The 21,817-nt window shown below is 43.7% G+C and overlaps 1 protein-coding gene across 2 annotated transcripts in view; it reads right to left on the bottom strand.

Annotated features, from left to right (window-relative positions):
• The window catches only part of Ptpro (protein tyrosine phosphatase receptor type O), a 209,350-nt gene that overhangs the window by 51,197 nt on the left and 136,336 nt on the right, over positions 1-21,817 (bottom strand). For both annotated transcript variants that reach the window (XM_075982462.1, XM_075982463.1), the window contains exons 8-12: positions 21,102-21,222; positions 20,156-20,349; positions 18,983-19,094; positions 13,033-13,184; positions 11,890-12,010 (exon numbers count right to left, since the gene is read on the bottom strand). In XM_075982462.1, coding sequence (XP_075838577.1) covers positions 11,890-12,010; positions 13,033-13,184; positions 18,983-19,094; positions 20,156-20,349; positions 21,102-21,222 — 700 coding nt within the window. The remainder of the gene's footprint in view (positions 1-11,889; positions 12,011-13,032; positions 13,185-18,982; positions 19,095-20,155; positions 20,350-21,101; positions 21,223-21,817) is intronic.

The following is a 21,817-nucleotide window of genomic DNA, read 5'->3' on the forward strand; positions in this document are numbered from 1 at the left end:
CGACATCGCTTGCCTGGACATATGATATCATCCCCCTCTAAGCTGAGCTGTCCATGTGCTGTCCCGTCTGCACCCCCCTTTCTGACAGCCAGATCTCTGCTGCAGGTCTCCTTCTCTTGTTAGTTGTACTTCTTCCCACTTTATGTCCCAATTCCTGAATCTGGCCCTAGTCCTGGATTTTTCCAGAGCTTGAATGTCCAGGGAAACTGTTGACCCCTCCAGATCTTTCTGGTCAGGTTTCGGCTTCCTTTGTAGAGCCGGTAAAGAAACATGTATTTAAAAGTAGAAATCCTTGCAGGTGGCCTGAACGTGAGTCATTTTCCAGTGAGAAAGTGACAACTGTGGGCGTGCGGGCTAAAGGAGAGAGGAGATGAGTCAGCTTTGGACAGTGAAAACCACAGTATGTCAGGGTCTCCTTTTTCTTGGCAAGCTTACCCGCTCCTCCAGGCAGGATACAGTCTCACTTCTCTTCTGAAGAAAAGGGACAGATGAAGCCTCAAGTGTCAGAGGTCAACATCTCTACCCACATCTGTCACTGCTGACAGGATTTTGAGATACATGTAAGACCTTCAGTGATTTGTGCAGCTTAAAACCGGGCCTTTGGGAGCAAATGCGCATGGTTGGGACAGTACTGGATAAAGCTAGGCTTCTTTCTCTTCTAAAAATATGTACTACAAAGTCACTCATAACAGCATGTACCAGTGATCTTAGCAGTGGTGGTGTAGAAGCAGAAAGACCTGGAGTTCAAGGCCAGCCTCAGTTATGCAGTGAATTTGAGGCCAGTCTAGGTTATATGAAAACGTGTCTTAAAAACCAACCTAACATAAAATAGGCAGATAAAAGGAAGTAGTTAAGTTTGGTAAACTGATTGCCACTCAAGCACCAGGACCTGGGTTCAGATGCCCAGCATCTACACACAAAGTCAGGCATGGTGGCCTGCGACTTCAGCATTGAGGAGACAAATACAGGCAGATCCCTGGAGCTTTCTGGAATCAGCAAGCTCTTGGGTGAATGATGAGACCTTGTCTCAAAAAGATATATAGAGAGTGATTGGAAAAAGTCAGTTGGCTTCTGACCTCTATATACCTCCAACACAAGCCCATACACACATGTGTGCACATTCATATGAATCATGTGGGAGGTCTTTCTGTCTATGTGTTCCTTTTATTGGTTAATGAATAAAGAACTGCTTTGACCCTATGGCAAGGGCAGGACAGAACTAAGCAGGAAAAGCTAGGCTGTATGCTGGGAGAAAGGGCAGAGTCAGAGAGAAGCCATGGAACTGCCAGAGATAGATGTTGGGAATTTTAGCTAGTAAGCCACAGCCAAGTGACGATACACAGATTAATAAACATGGGTTATATTAAGGTGTAAGAACTAGCCAATAAGAAGCTAGAGCTAATAGGCCAAGCCGTGATTTAATCAATACAGTTTCTGTGTGATTATCTCTGGTCCAAGCTACCCAGCCAGGAACTCCAAAATATGAATATGCACATAACACAACACAACACTACACACAGTGTTATCAAGCACCTCGTACAGAACTTGGACAGGATAGAAGACAGCAATGCTAAGTACCATTTAATTTATACTGATCATGAGAGGATCAAGCTGCTGCCTCTGAACTCAGAGTTGGTGCCTTGGGATCCTCCAGCAAATCCCTTCTTTCACTTGGAGGTTACAAAGGAAATGATTAGGTGTAACACTTAGTCTTGAAGCAGAACATAATGTCTTGAATGTCCCAAATTCATCTTTTTCTACCAATCTACATTCTTTCTTTTTTATTAGGTAGGGGGGCACAGAGGAGCAAGATGGGGACTGTTCTATTTTGGAAATCACTATGTGCCTAGGCTGCCCTTATACTCATGGCAACCTTCTGCCTCAGTTTCTCAAATGTGGGGATTAAATGTGACAGGATGTCCCACTTACTGCTTATTTTAATGTCACGCATTGATGTTACTGTCCACTGAATGGTATTTATGAGGTGTCATTATATCCAAAGTGCAGATGGGCTCCCCACTGTCTACATTTTTTCTTTTTAAATGTGATGGGTTTACACACATGGCATTGGTAGTAAGAGGATTTAGTAGTATTGCTATGAAAAAGCATCTCTCTGACTGATGGGGGGAAAAATCTATTTTCAGTCTCCAGCCTCAGTGTGAAGAGTTTTCTAGAATTTCTTTATGTCCAAAATTCAAATTGAGAGTCTGTTCCATGTGTGTTATAATGAAGTTTTCTACAGTAGAATAGGTCCTATACATTATTCTCAACTTTGCCAAAGCATCTCCCACATAAGCAGTGGAGGCTAAGTAGAGGCACCAGGATGCTCAAGTTGATGGCAGCAAAATCTGCCAAAGAAAGCACTGGAGTAAGGAGAGAAATTGCTAAGGATGGTAAGTATGCCATAAAAACTGGAAGAGGGAAGTTTGGTTTAAGCAACAGGAGTCTGTCAGATTTGGGGCTCTCTAGACTCTTCTCATTGACCTAGGAAGACTCTTCCAGATTTCAACCAGTAATTTGAATATTAAAAAAAAAAACAATGCTGAGATATCTATCTATCTTATCTATCTATCTATCTATCTATCTATCTAGCACTTGGGCAAGCACTTAGCATCTGAAAATGTTTTAAATTATTAATTAGAGACTGAAGAGATGTATTAGTGGTTAAGAGCTAGTTACTCTTCGAGAGGACTCAACTTCAATTCCCAGCACCTCAATTGAGGTTAACAACCTGCCTGTAACTCCAATCCCAAGGGATCTGACATCCTCTTCTGGCCTCTGGAGGCAACAGGTACTGTATGGTACAGACATGCATGCAGACAAAGCACCCATAAAAAAAAATCTTATTAACAATGGGTGTGAGGAAGTATTCATTAAATTCCTGATATACCAAATAAGTTTTTTTTTTTTTAAAAAAAAAATACTCTTGTCCATAATCAAACGGAGTCTTTAAAGGTTTCTCATTCACATCAAAGTTTTTATGACTGAGATTAAGAATGGCAAATTGATGTCCTAAAATCCTGTTTCCAAAAAGAGAAGCGAAAGCCACAGAGTGGGTATTGGAGGGTCCTCCCATGTCTGTTATATGGCTGCCAAAAGAAGGAAGGTTTTAGAAAAACAAATTCCCTAATCCAGTAAAATGTAAAAAGCATCTGCACACAAGGTCCGGGCCTCTGTCTCCAGCTCCTGGCTGGGTGCTGTGTGAAGACCATCACGTCTCTTGGCTCCAGCTTGACCACACGTTGCCGTGTGTAGTCTTCTGGCAATCAAGCTGGGGGATTTCTCATTTCTGGTGTCTTGCACGTGTGTGTGGCCTAGGAAAGCAGAACTTCACAAGGGTGGTTTACTAGGGTGGAGCTGGGTTTTTCTCTCCCTTCATTGGCTGCTCCATCCTACCCTCTCTTCCTAGAATCTTCTCATTCAGTCTCCGCGTGCTGGAATGTGGGCCACACCCAGGGCTTCTCACTTCTGTCTCTAATCAGTACGGGTGCTCTAACTCATCCAGACATCCCAGAGCAGAAATTCCTTGTGATCTCTGGACATGGATTGATTATCTCTTTGCTGGACACGTGTGCTTTGATTTTCTATAGTTTTAACTCTCTCTCTCTGTCTCTCTCTGTCTCTCTCTGTCTCTCTCTGTCTCTGTCTCTCTCTGTCTCTCTCTCTCTCTCTCTCTCTCTCTCTCTCTCTCTCTCTCACGTTTGAAGCTCTTAACCCCTCCCCATTCACCCTTTCACGGCCCCTGCTTTTCTCTGGGTCTCACAGAATTGCACAACCACGAAACAGGGTTTCTCAAGAGCCAAGCTGAGGCATAATTCTTACTTTTTCTCTCTCTCACTTCCTACATCTGTCCCAAAAGAAAGTTCTGGAGTCCCAGCCTCTAAAATGACTCCTGAATCCTTTCCAATTCTCTATTACTGTTATCTTAACTGAAGTAGTTCTCGTTTCTCATGGAATTTAACTAAATCACAGTGATCTTGCCCATATTAAGACAACTAACCTCTATAAGTAAGTTGTTGACTCAACTCTCTTTTTATTCTGACGTGTGCATGTGTGTGTGAGAGAGGGAGAACGAGAGGATGTGTGTGTGTGTGTGTGTGTGTGTGTGCGCGTGCACATCATGCATGTGTATAGATGGAGCCAGAAGACTGTGTTGAAAGTTTTCCATATTCCTCTGCCTAGGAATCCACGGCTTTCTTCTTCTAAACTAAGTTGAAGCCAGCAAACCCCTATGATCGACATGTCTCCACGTCCCTTGGTGCTAGTGTGGGGGCCAAAGTTACGCTTTCAGTTTCAATTACTGTTCCTAAGAGATCCATGAAGCAAAACGCCTCTAGCCTGTAAGCCCCTTGACCGAAGACAGATACTGAGGTGCTGGAGGCTGCTGTTCATGTGAGATAACAAATCACGTGTTTTCACTCCCCTAGACAAGCTTGTTTGACTCAACAACACTGGATATGCTTAATGCAGGTGGGAGGTACACACACATGAACTACATCAAGTTATATGCTCGCCCCTGATTGGACTTGGTGGGAAACACATAGGCTTATGGGTTTGCCTTTCTAAGCCTCTGCAAATGTGACTCGCTGTCATTTTCTGGGAACCCCAGAATGGATCTGCCTAGAGCCCATCATCCTGGCCAGTATTTAATGAAAGCTTGCTTCAAATTTGGCTCAAAACTGTGGTAGAGGTCTCATTCTTTCATGGTGGGGTTAACACAAGATTACTGGTGGCCTTGTTTTGTGGTTGCGGGAGCTGCACTGTGGTCCTCACAATTGAGGAACAAGCCCTCTTAACCACTGGGCTGCCTCTCCAGCTCTTCTGTACTACTTTGTCCCTCAAGTCAGCAGAGTTGTTATTTTAAATATCAGTTTTCTCAACGACTTCCCATTGCTCTGAAACTAAAACCAACCCCCACACCTTGAAAGTCCTCTGTGCCTTCTCCCTCCATCTGTCATGCGTCCCAACCATGTTGTGGTTTTTGTCACTTCGACCTCAGCTCCCACAGCTTCTTCGCAGGAAGCTTTCACTCCAGCGTCACTCCAGCCCACAGAACCAGGCTTTAATGTTTTCTGAAGTATTTGTTAGCGTTCCCTCCTCCCCTACAGCATAAACTGATGAACAGAAACAAAAGCAGCCCCTTGAGGTTCGTGCCTTGGTGTCTCAGGTCTAAGCAAAGGTTAGAGTTTCCCTTACTGCCTCTTCCATAAGGCTTGAAAACGGATTCAGACAATGTATGAATGCATACCAATGGATTCACACAAGTGTATTCTTTCCAAATTGGCCCATCTTTCAAGTGCACTCATGAATCTATGGGGAAACGAAACTTGCTAATGAAATGATTGTCCTGATACAGCACAAACCATTGTTGAGATAAAACTTTTGTGGGTTTTGTCGATGTGACAATCAAAAAGGGTTGGTAAATTTTTGCAAAAAAAACACAACCCCAATTTAATATCCACTCATATGTCCTCTTGGTGAACCTCTATTATATTGGACACACTGGCACTTTATTTCCACATAAGTAGACTCTACTCAACACTACTGTATTGGACAGAGGCCTCAGTCACAGAGAAGTGAGCTGCAGGCTAGTCCAAACAATTTTGCTCTCAAGTTTAACAGTAATTTTCTGATTTGAACAAACTCTGGAAACATCTGTATGCCAAACCTGTATTTTCTACAAAGTAGAATCAATACAATGTCTACAAAGGCAAAGATGGATGCAACCAAGAAACACAAAATGGCTTGAACAAAAGTGTCACAAAACAACCCCTCCCAATGGCATCAGTTCAGTTATGAAACGTTCTTCCATTTTCCTGAAACTCACAGCTTGCTTTGGCTAAATAGTAACTAGAATATTATATAACTCTGATGCCACAGTCCCATTTCCATTTGGCAATGTCTATTGAACAGCAAAGAATTGTGCTGGAAAAAAAAACAAACCTGAAGGACTTTACAAAGCACGCCGTCATGGTTACCAAAAGCCAGACATCTTCAAAAGAGACAAGTTGGATTATTTAGCTACCTGCCAATAATGAGAGGTCTGTATATATGACTCGTCTTGCTTTCAGAGAAGACCAAGACGGATGCAACACTCCACCTGATACCCACGCACAGATCAGGAAGTTTATAAACTTTGAAGGTTTTGATGCTGTGGAAATGATTTCTCTGGAATTCCACTTTTCATCTTGAAATACACAAAGGAACTTTCTCACCACGTTTAGATAATTCTATCAGGGAAATATGGAGGCTCAAAACCACACGATGGGGGTTGGAGAGATGGCTCAGAGGTTGAGACCTCTTGCTCTTCCAGAGGACCCAGGTTCAATTCCTAACACCCAGTTGGGGCCTCACAATTATCTGTAACGCCATTACCAGGGGATCTGACACCCTCTCAGCCTCTATAGGCACTGTATGCATGTGACAGACATATATGCAGTTGGAAAACCCAGATACATAAAGTGAATAATTAAAAAAATCAACAACACACCTGATAAACAAGAAACCATCACTGTTTAAACTGTCACTTTCCTGAGTAGGTTTAATGATGCCAGTCCATACCTTCAACCAGAGATACTCCATAAAATGGGAATGAGGTAAGAAATAAACCCACTGAAAATTTTCCTGTGGCATGACCACCTCTGAACTTTCATTTTAAGGACAACTGGAAAACCCAATGGCATAGAGGAAATAGTTAGGACCCAAGAAACACTGACAGTTCCACAAGACAACCCCCGGGTTTGGGGAAAGTGAGGCACTGGGGTCGTGGGCACAGCTCTCAGGTCTGTCATTACACTTACCTGCAAGTTGGTTTTGAGCAAACCTTTCAGCTCATGGCCAATATTAGAGAGCATAGCTGGGATCATGGGAAAGTGGTTTGTTTTCTCGTTGGACAGATCATGCGTGCTGGAAGGTGTTGCCTATTTTATTCCTACCACCCATGCGCAGTTTCTGGAAAGAGTGGCATGTCCGCAGTGTCTGAAATGGACACTACCTGGATCCTCAGTAGGAGCAGTACTGCCCCCTTGAGGGCATTTTGAAGTTTGCAAAAATAATTTCCATAGCCACAGCAAAAGGAGTTAATGATTAAATTGTGTTGGGTCACACACGATTTTCTTTAAATTTTCAATAATTATATGACTTGATCCCTGTGTGTGTGTGTGTGTGTGTGCGTGCGTGCGTGTGTGTGTGTGTGTGTGTGTGTGTACGGTATGTGCCAAAATACTTGTGTAGAAGCCAGAGGACAACTTTGGGGAATTGGTTCTTTTCTTCCATCATGTTGGTCCCAAGGATACAATTCAGGGCATTGTGCCTGGCCACAGGTGCTTTTACCTACTGAACCATCTGGTCAATCACCTTGTGACTTTCTAATATGATACCAGAATAAACCCACCTTGAATAGAAATTGTACATGCTTTTCTGTTTCATGATATTAAACATTTGTAAGGAATTAAGTAAATTAACTTTTAAAAAGTTGTCATAAATAATGATCTTAGCATCAAGGCACAACTTTAAAATTATTCATCCCTTCCCTTCTGCTTGTAGCATCTGTGTCTCAGCAAAGATCTCTTTTGCCTTGTGTATGAGAATCAGAGACCTCGGACGTGGAGGTGAAGAGGAAGGACCTTACTGGGAATGCTGAAGAAAATGCTGTTTTGTTGGAGATTCTCTTTTCTTTAATCTTTTTTTTTTGGTTTTACATTTCTTTCTTTATTGGGGAATGGGGAAACATGATGCCACAACACACATGTCTGAGGACAACTTGCAGGTGTCAGTTCTCTCCTTTTTCTTCCTGGATTCCAGGGATTAAACTCTGTCAGATTGGCAGTGAGCACTTATCTGCTGAGCTGGCTCCCCAGACCTTTGTTTCTGATTTCCTAGCATTTCCAACAGTACCTTCCTGATGACAATACAACTCCAGCGTGTTTGTGCTTCTAGTGAGCTGTGCCTGCGTGAGCCTCTTTACTCATAGCTACTGATATGAGCATAAGCAATAACAGAAATGTTTTGAAATTCCCGTGAACACATTCAAGCACAAGCAAGGAGTTACTGTGTGTCTGAAACAGATATAGCAGCAAGTTGTAGTCACTACTTAGAAAATGTATTTGCTTTTTGTCATACTACACATTTTAATTTTGAAATGCACACAAAAAAATGCTGAACTTTCTGCTGCAAGCCTTGGATAGTGATGTGATGCATTTACTTTCTGTTTCATGTAGTTTGTGACAGCATGTCACCCTGTCACCCAGGCTCGGCTGGATCCCTCCTGCCTTCAGCATGCATTTGCTTCTATGTGGCTATGTTTACAGTAACGATGCCCCAGCAGTCTACCATACAACTCTCTGCCAGCTCACCCATGGCCAAGGAGAGAGTGACATTTCCCAAAGTCCCTTTCCCTATCAAAAATGAAATGTGGTCTTACTACATGATAGAGTTTTCAGTGACTTATTGTTCTGATTGCATGTACTTACTGGGAGCAGTGTTAGGCAAACTGTAAAGTGCCTTTGGTATGTAAGGATCAAGTTGGGCTTATTGGCATACCCATGTCATTATTTCTTTGTGTTTAGAGCCTTAGAGCCCCTCTCTGCCACCTCATAATAAAATACATCAGGTTACTGGAAGTAGAACCAGCTTCCTGTGCTCTTTACCTTGGTCTGCTACCTCTCCAGTTAGAGCAGTTTTCCTGCGTGTCTCCCTACATGCTAACACTTCTACATGTTTCTTGCACTCACTGTAACCTCAGCTTTATTCTAGGCCATACTCATGTTCATGCTTGCTCAGTTATTTATGAGGAATTAATTAACCTTAACATTGATTCCTTTCCTTATTTTTTAAGGATTTCTTTTATTGCATTTTTTGTGTGTGTTTGTACGTGTGCGTGCGTGTGTGTGTGTGTGTGTGTGTGCGCGCGCACGCGCGCAGGTGTCCACAGTGGCCAGAAGGGGCAATGGAAGCTGTTTGTGAACTCTCTGGTATGGGATGCTGAGATCTAAGTCCTCACAGAGAGTAGTAAGCACTTAGCCCCTGAGCTGTTTCTCCAGACTCCCTTTCCTACTTTTTATATTCCTTGTCTGGACTTCTACTGATCTCTTCACTTTTCTTAAAGCCCATGTTTGCTATGCATAAGCATCATGCAGTCCCATCAGAGGAAATAGCTGTGTCTGAACACGCCTACAGGGAGGCTATATTAGGTAACAAATAGATGGAATCTTCTCTTGGCTAATGAGAGTGAGTCTGTCTTTCCCTTTGAGTTCCCTGTTAAACATTATTTTCCTTTTATGTTTATTTTATTGGAATTATGAAAGGATGCTAACTTTAATAAAGTCAAGATACTTTATTCAACCTAAATTACTAATGGATACTGGTGTGGGTGGTCCTTCTGTCTGTGTATTGCTTTTCTTGGTTAATGAATAAAGAAACTGCCTTGGCCTGCTGATAGAGCAGAACTTAGGTAGGCAGGGAAGACAGACCTGAATGTTGGGAGGAAAAAAGTGGAGTGGGGGAGAGATATCACAGAGCCCACCAGAGACAGACACTGGGAATTTTACCTGGTAAGCCACAGCCTCCTGGTGATACACAGATTAATAGAAATGGGTTAAATTAATATAATAAGCCAATAAGAAGCTAGAGATAATTGGCTGAGTAGTGATTTAAATAATACAGTTTCTGTGTGGTTATTTCAGTTCTGGGCGTCTGAGACAAACAAGTGGTTCCTTGCAACAGGATACATTTTTCATGACAGGAAAAGGTGCTGAAGCAGGTAAAGACACCAAACTAGTTACCCAGCAAGGTCTTCGATTTCTAAAGTCCTAAGGTTATTTGGGTCCTCCATTGCTGCTAAGAAGGGCAAAGGTCGATGTCACAGCTACTCCCCCAACACAGCATCTCCACCCTGACCCACAGTGCTGCTCCCCCCAACACAGCATCTCCACCCTGACCCACAGTGCTGCTCCCCTAACACAGCATCTCCACCCTGACCCACAGTGCTGCTCCCCCCAACACAGCATCTTCACCCCTGACCCACAGTGCTGCTCCCCTAACACAGCATCTTCACCCCTGACCCACAGTGCTGCTCCCCTAACACAGCATCTTCACCCCTGAAACACAGTGCTGCTCCCCCCAACACAGCATCTCCACCCTGACCCACAGTGCTGCTCCCCTAACACAGCATCTTCACCCCTGACCCACAGTGCTGCTCCCCTAACACAGCATCTTCACCCCTGACCCACAGTGCTGCTCCCCTAACACAGCATCTCCACCCCTGACCCACAGTGCTGCTCCCCTAACACAGCATCTCCACCCCTGACCCACAGTGCTGCTCCCCTAACACAGCATCTTCACCCCTGACCCACAGTGCTGCTCCCCCCAACACAGCATCTCCACCCCTGACCCACAGTGCTGCTCCCCTAACACAGCATCTCCATCTCTGACCCCCAGTGCTTCTCCCCCCAACACAGCATCTCCACCCCTGACCTACAATGTTGCTTCCTCAACACAGCATCTCCATCTCTGACCCACAGTGCTGCGCCTCCCAACACAGCATCTTCACCCCTGACCCCCAGTGCTGCTCCCCTAACACAGCATCTTCACCCCTGACCCACAGTGCTGCGCCCCCCAACACAGCATCTCCATCTCTGACCCCCAGTGCTGCTCCCCCAATACAGCATCTTCACCCCTGACCCACAGTGCTGCTCCCCTAACACAGCATCTCCATCTCTGACCCCCAGTGCTTCTCCCCCCAACACAGCATCTTCACCCCTGACCCACAGTGCTGCTCCCCCCAACACAGCATCTCCATCTCTGACCCCCAGTGCTGCTCCCCTAACACAGCATCTCCACCCTGACCCACAGTGCTGCTCCCCTAACACAGCATCTTCACCCCTGACCCACAGTGCTGCTCCCCTAACACAGCATCTTCACCCCTGACCCACAGTGCTGCTCCCCCCAACACAGCATCTCCATCTCTGACCCCCAGTGCTGCTCCCCCCAACACAGCATCTTCACCCCTGACCCCCAGTGCTGCTCCCCCAATACAGCATCTTCACCCCTGACCCACAGTGCTGCGCCCCCCAACACAGCATCTCCACCCCTGACCCACAGTGCTGCTCCCCTAACACAGCATCTCCATCTCTGACCCCCAGTGCTGCTCCCCCAATACAGCATCTCCACCCCTGACCCACAGTGCTGCTCCCCTAACACAGCATCTTCACCCCTGACCCACAGTGCTGCGCCCCCCAACACAGCATCTTCATCTCTGACCCCCAGTGCTGCTCCCCCAATACAGCATCTCCAACTCAGCCCACAGTGCTGCTCCCCTAACACAGCATCTCCATCTCTGACCCCCAGTGCTTCTCCCCCCAACACAGCATCTTCACCCCTGACCCACAGTGCTGCTCCCCCCAACACAGCATCTCCATCTCTGACCCCCAGTGCTGCTCCCCCAATACAGCATCTTCACCCCTGACCCACAGTGCTGCTCCCCTAACACAGCATCTCCATCTCTGACCCCCAGTGCTGCTCCCCCAATACAGCATCTTTTCCCTTGACCCACAGTGCTGCTCCCCCAACACAGCATCTTCACCCCTGACCCACAGTGCTGCTCCCCTAACACAGCATCTTCATCTCTGACCCACAGTGCTGCTCCCCTAACACAGCATCTTCATCTCTGACCCACAGTGCTGCTCCCTAACACAGTATCTTCACCCTGACCCACAGTGCTGCTCCCCTAACACAGCATCTTCACCTCAGCCCACAGTGCTGCTCCCCCCAACACAGCATCTTTTCCCTTGACCCACAGTGCTGCTCCCCACAACACAGCATCTTTTCCCTTGACCCACAATGTTCTCCCGAATACAGCATCTTCTCCCCTGACCAGTGCACTCTTCCTACCTAGCTTGACAAGGCGGATCATGGAGGTGTTGCTCCCTCTCTCAGTGCAGGCTGTGACGGAGAGGTTGTAGATGTCTCCTGGAGGTAGGCTGAGAATGGCAGTCATGACGTTGCGGGTTACCTGCGAGACCATCAAGATTTGTGACTTCAGTGTGGAAGCCAGCACCTCACCCTGCACAGCAAGTCCACAGCTACTAACTCCAGGGCTCTATCAAACAGCCCCTACCCCCAAAATTTGCACTGCAACCTACAATTAACTTTATTATTGCTTGATTGGATCATATGACTGCAAGCTGTCTTAAGGTATACAGTACATATCAACTCAAACAACTCTGTAATGTGTTACTGTATTTGAAACGGTCATTGCTCTGGTGCTGTCCCACATATTCACTACAGGTTTTAGAAAAGGCAGTTACTGTATGGTTCCAGAGAAACCTAGTAATGTCTGTACACTCACGGCTTCCTGCCTGTAGACTCTATTTCCTGTCTTCTAGAAAGCTGGAGGGGATCATGTGGCTGAATTCTGACCAATGGGTTGCAAATGGAAGCCACATGGGCAACTCAGAAGCCTCCTCTATGTAAATAAGTACTCCACCTAGCAGTGGGTGGGGCAACAGAGGGAAGACTAGGGAATCCCTCATTTTGTATTTTATTTAATCCACTTTTTTGTTTGTTTTTGGCTGCAATAGTTTATCTGTACCCTCACTAATTACATGATCAATAAGCTTAATAAATCAGGAGAGAAGAAATACTCCAAAGGCACTCAGATATTTCAATATTGGGGATAAATGATGAAAATATTGACATATGTTGGGGGTGGTTTGTTTTCAAATATTTAGCATTCTGAAGAAAAGGCTTCAATTATAGCTTTGTTTATTGGTTTTTGAGACACCGTCTCACATAGCCTAGGGTGGCCTAGTGCTTGCTATGTAATTGAAGATGACCTTAAACCCTTCTCATGTCCCCCACCTCCTCGGTAACCACTACACTCAGCTCTCAGATCACAACTTTAATTATAAGTGAAATCAGTAGCAACAATGATTTCAGCTCCCCGTCAAAGATGAAAAGGTAAACTTAAGGGTGGTCAACCACTCGGGCAACCAACTGTTTAGATGTCGGATGTCGAAACTCAAAGTAACATACACTCTTTTTAATTTTTTTCTTCCCTTCTGCCACCACCATCCAGTGCAGCATCCTAGAATGGGACAGGTCAGTGTGGTCATCCCCATAAGTCCAACTGATGTACAGCAGGCTGTTGTAGTACTCCACGGAGGTGATGTCTGGAGCCACGGGGGCTGCAAGGAAGGAAAGAGGTGCAACTCAGAACAAGAAAGCCTGAGATCCCAAATGAAGCCGACTTAGAGAATTCAACTCCACATCACTATATCTCAGAAACAAAAATGGAGGTCAGTGGTACGTTGCTATATGGGACCAACTTTACACATCTCAGGCACAAGACAGCTGGACCCATCCCAGCGGGAGATATCAAGGGCTCCTGTCTAAATTACAGTTTCAAGATGCCTGAAATGTTTGAATGTTTGGGGATATTGGTTATATCCCTCAGTCATAAAAGGCATTGTAAAGGTAATTATCACAACAATATTGGAAGATTTGGGGCCTGTAATATTAAATCTGTCACTGTGATGCATTAAAGGTGCTTAGGAGACTGAAGAACATTGGGGAGGTGGGAAGAAACAGAAGACAACCATGATGGAAGGACAGACAGCTGTTACTTCCCTAGCATAACATGGTGACTTCACTGACAGAATCAACCCCTATGCTGTTGTCGAATATTAGTTGAAGATGTGTTACATTCGTTTATGTTGTGCAACATTTGTTTAATGATGCCAAGATGTTTTGCAGTCTTTCGAGTTGCGTTTGTTTAACTCTGTGAAGCTGTGTTACTTTGCCTGATTGGGTTAATAAAGAACTGAATGGTCAATAGCTAGGCAGCAGAGAGAAACAGGTGTGGCTGCTAGACAGAGAGAATAAATAGAAGAGAGAAGAGGTAGGAGAAAGAAAAGAAGGAGAGGAGGATGCCAGGGGCCAGCCACCCAGGTACACAGTAAGCCACAAAGTAAGAAGGAAAGAAAGGTATGTAGAATAGAGAAAGATAAAGCCCAGAGGCAAAAGGTAGATGGGATAATTTAAAAAAAGTTAGCTAGAAACAAGGCAAGCTAAGGTCAGGCATTCGTAAGTAATAATAGTCTCCGTGTGTTTATTTAAAAGCTGGGCGAGCTCCCCCACCCAGGGCGAAGAGAAAAAAAAAATAACTACACGTGTTTTTCAGAAAGTGGACTCGGTAAATGCAGACATAAGCAGTAAAGAAAGAACATATTTTTAAAATCATGCCCCAAAGCTTTCGTCTAGCATTTAGGTTATTTCTTTAATTCATATTCTAACACTTTAAAATTAAAATTTAATTTAAAATGTAATTTTTGCTGATAAGTTTATTTAAACTTCATATCATATAAGCTCTGAGAGCATATTTTAATTATCTTTTAAAGTATCTTAAAATTCTAAAGATCTCAAAGAATAAATATGCAATTAAATTAAGATTGCACGTGCAAATTGGTTGGAAAGCCAGCACTTCGCCTCGAGACACGGCATGAGATCAGTCAAAATCTTTAAAGGAAAATTTCCAGAAATCGTAAGAATTAGGTTCTTTAATCGGAAACTATTAGGTGACATGAATTCTCAGTAGTCAGTTTCAAAACCTATTAGTTACTGAAGGACTTAGAGCATGTGTGTAATTTACAACACGAGCACAAGACCTTACATGGGACACGTGTTTACACGCATGCCTGCACCAACCACTCATCTGTTTCCTGGGAAGTGTGAGCAGTCCCTTCCTGGATGTCTACTAACACAATCCCTAATGATCAGTGATGCTCTCCCCTTCCCCTGTGTCTACTAACACAATCCCTAATGATCAGCAATGCTCTCCCCCTTCCTGTATCTAACAACACAATCCCTAAGTACCAGTGATGATCTCCCCCTTCCTGTGTCTAACAACACAATCCCTAATGATCAGTGATGATCTCCCCTTCCCCTGTGTCTAACAACACAATCCCTAATGATCAGCAATGCTCTCCCCTTCCCCTGTGTCTAACAACACAATCCCTAAGTACCAGTGATGATCTCCCCTTCCCCTGTGTCTAACAACACAATCCCTAAGTACCAGTGATGATCTCCCCTTCCCTTGTGTCTAACAACACAATCCCTAAGTACCAGTGATGATCTCCCCTTCCCCTGTGTCTAACAACACAATCTCTAAGTACCAGTGATGATCTCCCCTTCCCCTGTGTCTAACAACACAATCTCTAAGTACCAGTGATGATCTCCCCTTCCCCTGTGTCTAACAACACAATCTCTAAGTACCAGTGATGCTCTCCCCCTTCCTATGTCTAACAACACAATCCCTAAGTGCCAGTGATGATCTCCCTTTCCCCTGTGTCTAACAACACAATCCCTAAGTACCAGTGATGCTCTCCCCTTCTTGTGTCTAACACAAACCCTAATGATCAGAGATGCTCTCACTGCAAGGATCCTGAATATTCATTCAAAGTCTGGAGGGGTGATGAAAACCTTAGAGGAATAAGATGACTGGGGATTTGACCTGGAAGCATATGCTTTGTGCCAGGTCTCTTCCTCTTGCTCTGTCCACTTTTCTTTCCCGATGCCAGATTGCTTCATGCGTAGTGTTCTGCCTCACTGTATACTAAAACTTCAGAAACCATGAGTTATAAGAAATTTTCCTTCTTATAAGTTGGCTGTCTTGGGATATTCTGCCATAGTAATGTAAAACAAAAATGCCCACATCATATTCCAAAATAATCTACTGCAGAGATATGCCTATGACTCCTTGGTAGCCTCTTAACATATTCCAATACACTTCATCATCTTTAGATATCTATGCATTGCTTGTTCAAAGGCATTTTCCTTACATTCTGATTTTGGTGAGGGCAAGAAATACTCGAAATTGTAAACCTAGAAGTTTGTGCCTGCTCCTCCTCACAGGGCTGGGACTTCAGATTTGGCACTTGTTGCTTTAAAAGGCCACAAGATGTCACTAGTTGTTTATTAATCACTGTTTGGTATATCCACATAATTACCATGAATTTGGCTTTCAGACAAGTTGCCTAACCCTGATAGTAGACTGAGGTTTGAATAAGTCCTACTCAATTTAAATACTCTGTTTTTATTTCTTTTAGCGAGGGGCGTACTGAGAACTGGACCTCTGAACTCAGAGCTTCCCACAACCTGGCTGCTGCTCTAACAGGGATCTATATTACACACCCACCCTCCTGCCGTGTTTTTTTGAGACAAAGCCTTACTAGGTGGCTCAGGCTGGCTTTGAATTCACCCTGTAACCCAGGCTGGCCTTGAACTTGTGATCCTTCTGTCTCAGTCTCCCAAGTAGCTGGGATTAATGACCTGTGCTTCTAGATCCAGTTTGCTAGTTTCCTTTTACACCATATAATTGATAATTTGGATTAAAAATCAAAACATAGGAAAGCAATGTATGAGAATCTCATTTAAAAAATAAGATTCTTGTCTGAAATGGTAAATAAGTCAGGCAAAGAATCAAAGGTTTAGAATTTTAACCAGTTTAATACATAAATACACACACACATGTATACGTGTGTGTACACATCTGTGTATGTATAATTTAAAATTTGTAGATTTGTGGTGTTTGTGAGTGGTGTCTCTGTGTGTGTGTATGTAGGCGGGCTTGCTCACGCATATACATGCAGAGGACATAGGTAGACAGGGATTTCTTGCTCTCTTGTTCTCCACTTTTTTTTTGTTTTTTTATGATGAAATCCTTTCCGCTCCTGGAGCTCACCGTTTCAGCCAGTCTGACTGGCCAGTGAGCCCCCAGTTCTACCGGAGTCCTCACTGCCGGAGTTACAGATACTCTGGCCATGTCTAGTTAAGGTCCTAGGGGTTTGAACACAGATCTTTGTCTGTGTTCAGCAAACACTTCACCCACTGAGCTGTCTCCAAACCCTGTTAGTGTATTCTAATGACTTTTATGATATAGTTTAATTCTTATACCGTTCTATTACCAAGCCCATTTTTCAGACATGAAAATTGAAGACAGTTGTGATAAAACTATAGACCTAATGCCAGCTGGACTAAGCTGTTCATCAGGGAAAAGTAAATTCTCAAAGATCATGTTATTGGAGATAGTAAATTAGTCACTAAGGCAGATAACTGTTGGAGACAGATTATTTATTTGGATGATACATCCCATCTAAACTGTTGTAAAGTTTGCTCGACCCCAAGCAGGTCCTAATTTTATTTATCTAGAAGATTTTGTTTTTATTTTTAATTATGTGTATTGTGTGTGTGTACCCTGGGAAAGAGGTTGTACACAAGAGGGCAATGTTCAAAGAGGCCAGAATTGAACACCCATAGCTATGGGTGCTTATAAACCACCTGACTGGGATGATGGGAACTAAACCCAGGTCCTCAGCAAGAGCAGCAGGCATTCTTAGCTGATGAGCCATCTCTTTAGGTTATCGTTTTAAGAGGCACGCATAGATACACTACTGCAGACAGAGCCCGGACTCACATTAATTCACTCTTGGTGCTGCCCAATACTCTGTGGAGGGAATAGTCTAATGGATGAATGTTTGCTCTATGGATCCATTGACAGGATCTTGTATAGTTCTGCTGTAATTAAGATGATTTACTGAAATGTCTGCAACCAGAAATGAGCTGAGTAGCCGGGCCGTGGTACACACCTTTAATCCCAGCACTCGAGAGGCAGAGGCAGGCAGATCTCTGTGAGTTCAAGGCCAGCCTCGTCTACAAGAGCTAGTTCCAGGACAGGCTCCGAAGCTACAGAGAAACCCAGTCTCAAAAAACCAAAAATAGAAAGAAAAGAAAAAAAAAAAGAAATGAGCAGAGCAAGTTCAAAAACCAAGTCCTTTTAAAGGTCACTGTCCTGTCTTTGGAGGAAAGGTCACCCATTCTCTGAAGGCAAATGTCCATGAAGCAAACCTACAAGAATTCGTGAACGTTTAATATAGTGAAGTTTAATTAGGGTTAACCTTGTGCTTATTGATGGAGTTTGAGAGATGACCATAGAGTTGACCTAGTCATTGGTACTCCCTCTTCCCCCAGGATTTTCCCTCCTACCCCTTCTCATGTGACCATTGGCATATGGAGCAGAAAGTGTACTGGCTAGGGGCAAGTAAGGGAAGTGGATCTCACAAGTCATTGCCTCCACCATCTTCCCAACACAGCTCTATGCCCAAAGAAAGTTCTTGAACCACATTAGGCTAAACAACAAGGGCCAGGTGGCTGTGAGTCACCTGGCTTCGGTGCAGGGACCTGAACTCAGATCCTCTGGGAGAGCAGCAAGTGCTCTTAACCACTGGGCCATAGGTAGTGCTTCCTTAAGAGACTTTTCCATTTTCCTTCCTTTCGGCAATTGTTATTGATGTAACTGCACAATTTGAGGCTTTGGAGGGACGAAGACTGACTTAATTTAAGCACCTAAATGTTGGGCCATGTGTTTTGCTAAGCAGGAGAATTCATTATTGCTTGTAATGACAGGCACTTCACAATCTCTTCTGTGTCTTACACAGACCTGAGGCATGAGGAAGTCAGCTTCCTCAAGCTCACAGTGACCTGTGACCAGTGATGTGACCACTTCTTCCGATGCCTGCAGTGGCTCTAGTACCATCAGCCAGTGAGTGCAGAAATGGAGTACTAACAAGGAAGTGAAACACTCCCCCAGATTTGATGACCTAATGTTTAACAGCAATAAAGTGTGCAGGAGAAGCTGAAGGCTATGTTTTCAGCCTCCAGCTCTATTCGGATAGATGCTGGCTGGAGAGCCCCTGTCAAGGGCAGTGTCTCCAAATGAGTAAGAGTCAAGGGAAGGAATTGTTGATTTTCAAATCATACTTCCAGTTTTAATGCTGGTCAAGTAAATCATGAAAGACAAGAGCCAAGGATGTCTCTTTCATGCAGATGCCATGTCAATGACTAATGACTGGTAACTTTCTGATCATGGGATCCTTTGGTACCTGCTCAAGATGGCATTCTCTCATGGACCCTTTCTTCCAGTACTCACCTGTTATGAAGCTGATGGTGGAACTGTCACAACAGCTCAATTCTGGATCTCCCCACGTCACCATGGTTACCCGAAAGTTGTAGTACCACGCTGGCAATAGATTTGCTATTCTCTGGAAAAGGATGGGGGGAAATCAGGAGACAAATGACTAAGAGGAAAACAGTATTTATGGAGTTGATTTATATTCCATGGGTCACAATAAATATTACCGAACACTTTTTTGCTTTCTTTTTCCATGTCTTTAGAATTATTTTTGAAGTGAAATCAGCCGTAAATGAAATGAGATATATATAATTTAAAAAGATGATTCAAAGACGGATAAATATGGGTATTACTTCACCATTTCCAAGGTTATATTGCACATGTACAATGAAGTACCACTTATTTGTAAATGTCTGCACATATTTATTTCCCTGCTTCTAGGAAAAGGTGCAATATTCTAGCATGATGCTGAGCAGCAATTGTATGCTTTATCTGTTGTGAGTAGGTAGCCTGCACTTTGCAAAATGAATCTGGTCTCAGAAAGAGCAGTAATTACCTAAGCTTTGAAAGCTGTTTCCAAGGGTTGGCAATATAGGTATTTAATGATCTGCACAAGCCAAGAGGAGTCAGAGCTAGAGACTGACAGTGTTGGTTAGCTGTTGAAGGCCAGAGAGAAACCTCTTGTCTTGATAGGAAAGTTAGTGTGGGTGGTTCTAATCTGATTTGAGGAAATTCTTTAAGAGAAAAATCCCATTGCGGGTAAACGGTAGTTGTGTAATTCTCTCTCTCTTTCTCTCTGTGTGTCTGTCTGTCTCTCTCCCTCTATCTCTTTCTTCCTTTCTTTCTCCCAAGACAATGCAGGATTGAAACCTAAGAGAAAAGTAAAGCTACAGACTAGCAACAAAACCACGAGTAAGAGTAGCCTGGTACTTGCTTACATGAAATTCTAACACTTTCAAGAAGGTTCACGGCCATCTTTGGCTATGTGATGCTGTCTCAAAACCAACAACACAAAACAAAACTAAATTAAACTAAATAAAAATTTAACAACAATTGAAAAAAAAAAACTAGGGCCTTGAATATTGCTTACTTGCCAAATGACCTAATTTACAGATGACTCTCTCTAACATACTTGTGACACAGGCGTGGGCATTTACACGAGAGTGTACCAGTGGGCTAAGGGAGGATTACCACAGACGCTGTTAAAGAGACGGTCGCTGCTATTTCGTAGTAGGTTGTCCACTCTGAGGTCATGGTGGTAGGGTTGAAATAAAACATTTCAACCACGTATTTTCTGAACACTCCCAAGTAAGGTCGGGTCCAGCTCAGTACTACTGCCGTGGGACCCAAGGCATAGAGCATTAAGTCCTTTATCCCCGTGGGAACTAAAAGAGAGAGGGACAGAGAAGAAAGAGAAAAAACCAGGAGGGAACATTAGTATCTTCACAATGGCTTAAAAACTGAACAATCAGAACTGTCATTTTCTTAACACCATCCTGAAAAAAGAGAGTAGATCTATTTACCTCTGACTTTCTCCCCTTTGTAGTAAACAGAAAGATGTCTTCCAAACATACAATTCTGCTTATTTGAAGTAGTCGATCCTTCACATTAGCAGGTACTGGAATCCATTTATTTAATTCAATGAGCAATGGATGTAGACTTTATGGATGGATTTACTATGCCCATGGGCAGCCCTGTAAGCCTTACTGTCAAGTATATTTGTGATCTCACAGTAAATCCACATTCTTGATCTCCGACAAAATTGCAGTTAATAAAACCATATTATTAAGAGTTACTCCTTTCTAAACAACACAGTAAACTCTTAGTGTAGTTTCTATACTGTATTAGATGTTATAAAAGATGGAGCCAGCTATGGCTAAAGTGTAAGGAAAGGTGTCCATGGGTTATACATACACACGGATAACTAAAGTATCTATGACTTTTGGCTTCAGCTCCATGTGTGGGGAGGCATCCCCTGGAAATTACTCCCATAAATATTGAAAACCCTGTAATTTGATGTAGGAATATTGAGCACATTTCCAGGACTCTTCCATATGTAATGAATTCAGCCTGAAGACTGTGCCTTTCCAAACAGTCTGGTAAAGACAGGTCATTATTTCTGTGGCTAACAACTTACCAATGGCAAATGTCACAGGATCAGACGGTGGCCCAATCAGAGGGCCTTTTCTTAGGTACATCACAACCTGGTACTGGGCACCGGGAACCAGATTCTCAATAATAGGTTTGCTTGAGTTCACCTTAAATCAAACATCCAAGAAGATTTATGTAGATCTAGGCTTTCAGGGTGTGACAGAAAAGCTGTACAAAGTTGCCAGAGTGTAACAGTTGACTTTGAAATCCAGGATCTTTAATTCATGCCCAGGAAGGCTTGATTTAAAATATTAGGCTGATTTATAGTTTCTGTGAATTCGGAAGGAGACCCAGGACATTGAAATTTCGTGAGTGGATTTAATATGCCCCATGGGCTCCTCTCTATGCATCACTGTCAACTGTAACCACGCACAGCAGAGCCGCATCCTCCCGGAACCATAATCAAATCAGGAATACCATGAGGGCAGCCTGACATCCTAAATTGTAGTGTCAGCTGATGACATGCCAAGATCAGTGCGGAATTGTCTTTAGTCTCTCGTCACTTAGAAGCATAAAATATCTAATTATAGAGATGGAAATGACCTCAGAGATTACCTATTTAGATTTCTGATTTAATAGATAGAGAAATTTAAAAGCCAGAGAATGGCCAAGGTCAGATTCACCACTGGGAGGAGAAGCCCAGTGCTGGGACTTCTAATCTGCACCCAGGGCAAGCCAAGGTACAGCTGCAAGCACTTTGCA

Source organism: Microtus pennsylvanicus, chromosome 8 (genome assembly GCF_037038515.1).
Source record: "Microtus pennsylvanicus isolate mMicPen1 chromosome 8, mMicPen1.hap1, whole genome shotgun sequence".
Lineage (NCBI taxonomy): Eukaryota > Metazoa > Chordata > Mammalia > Rodentia > Cricetidae > Microtus > Microtus pennsylvanicus.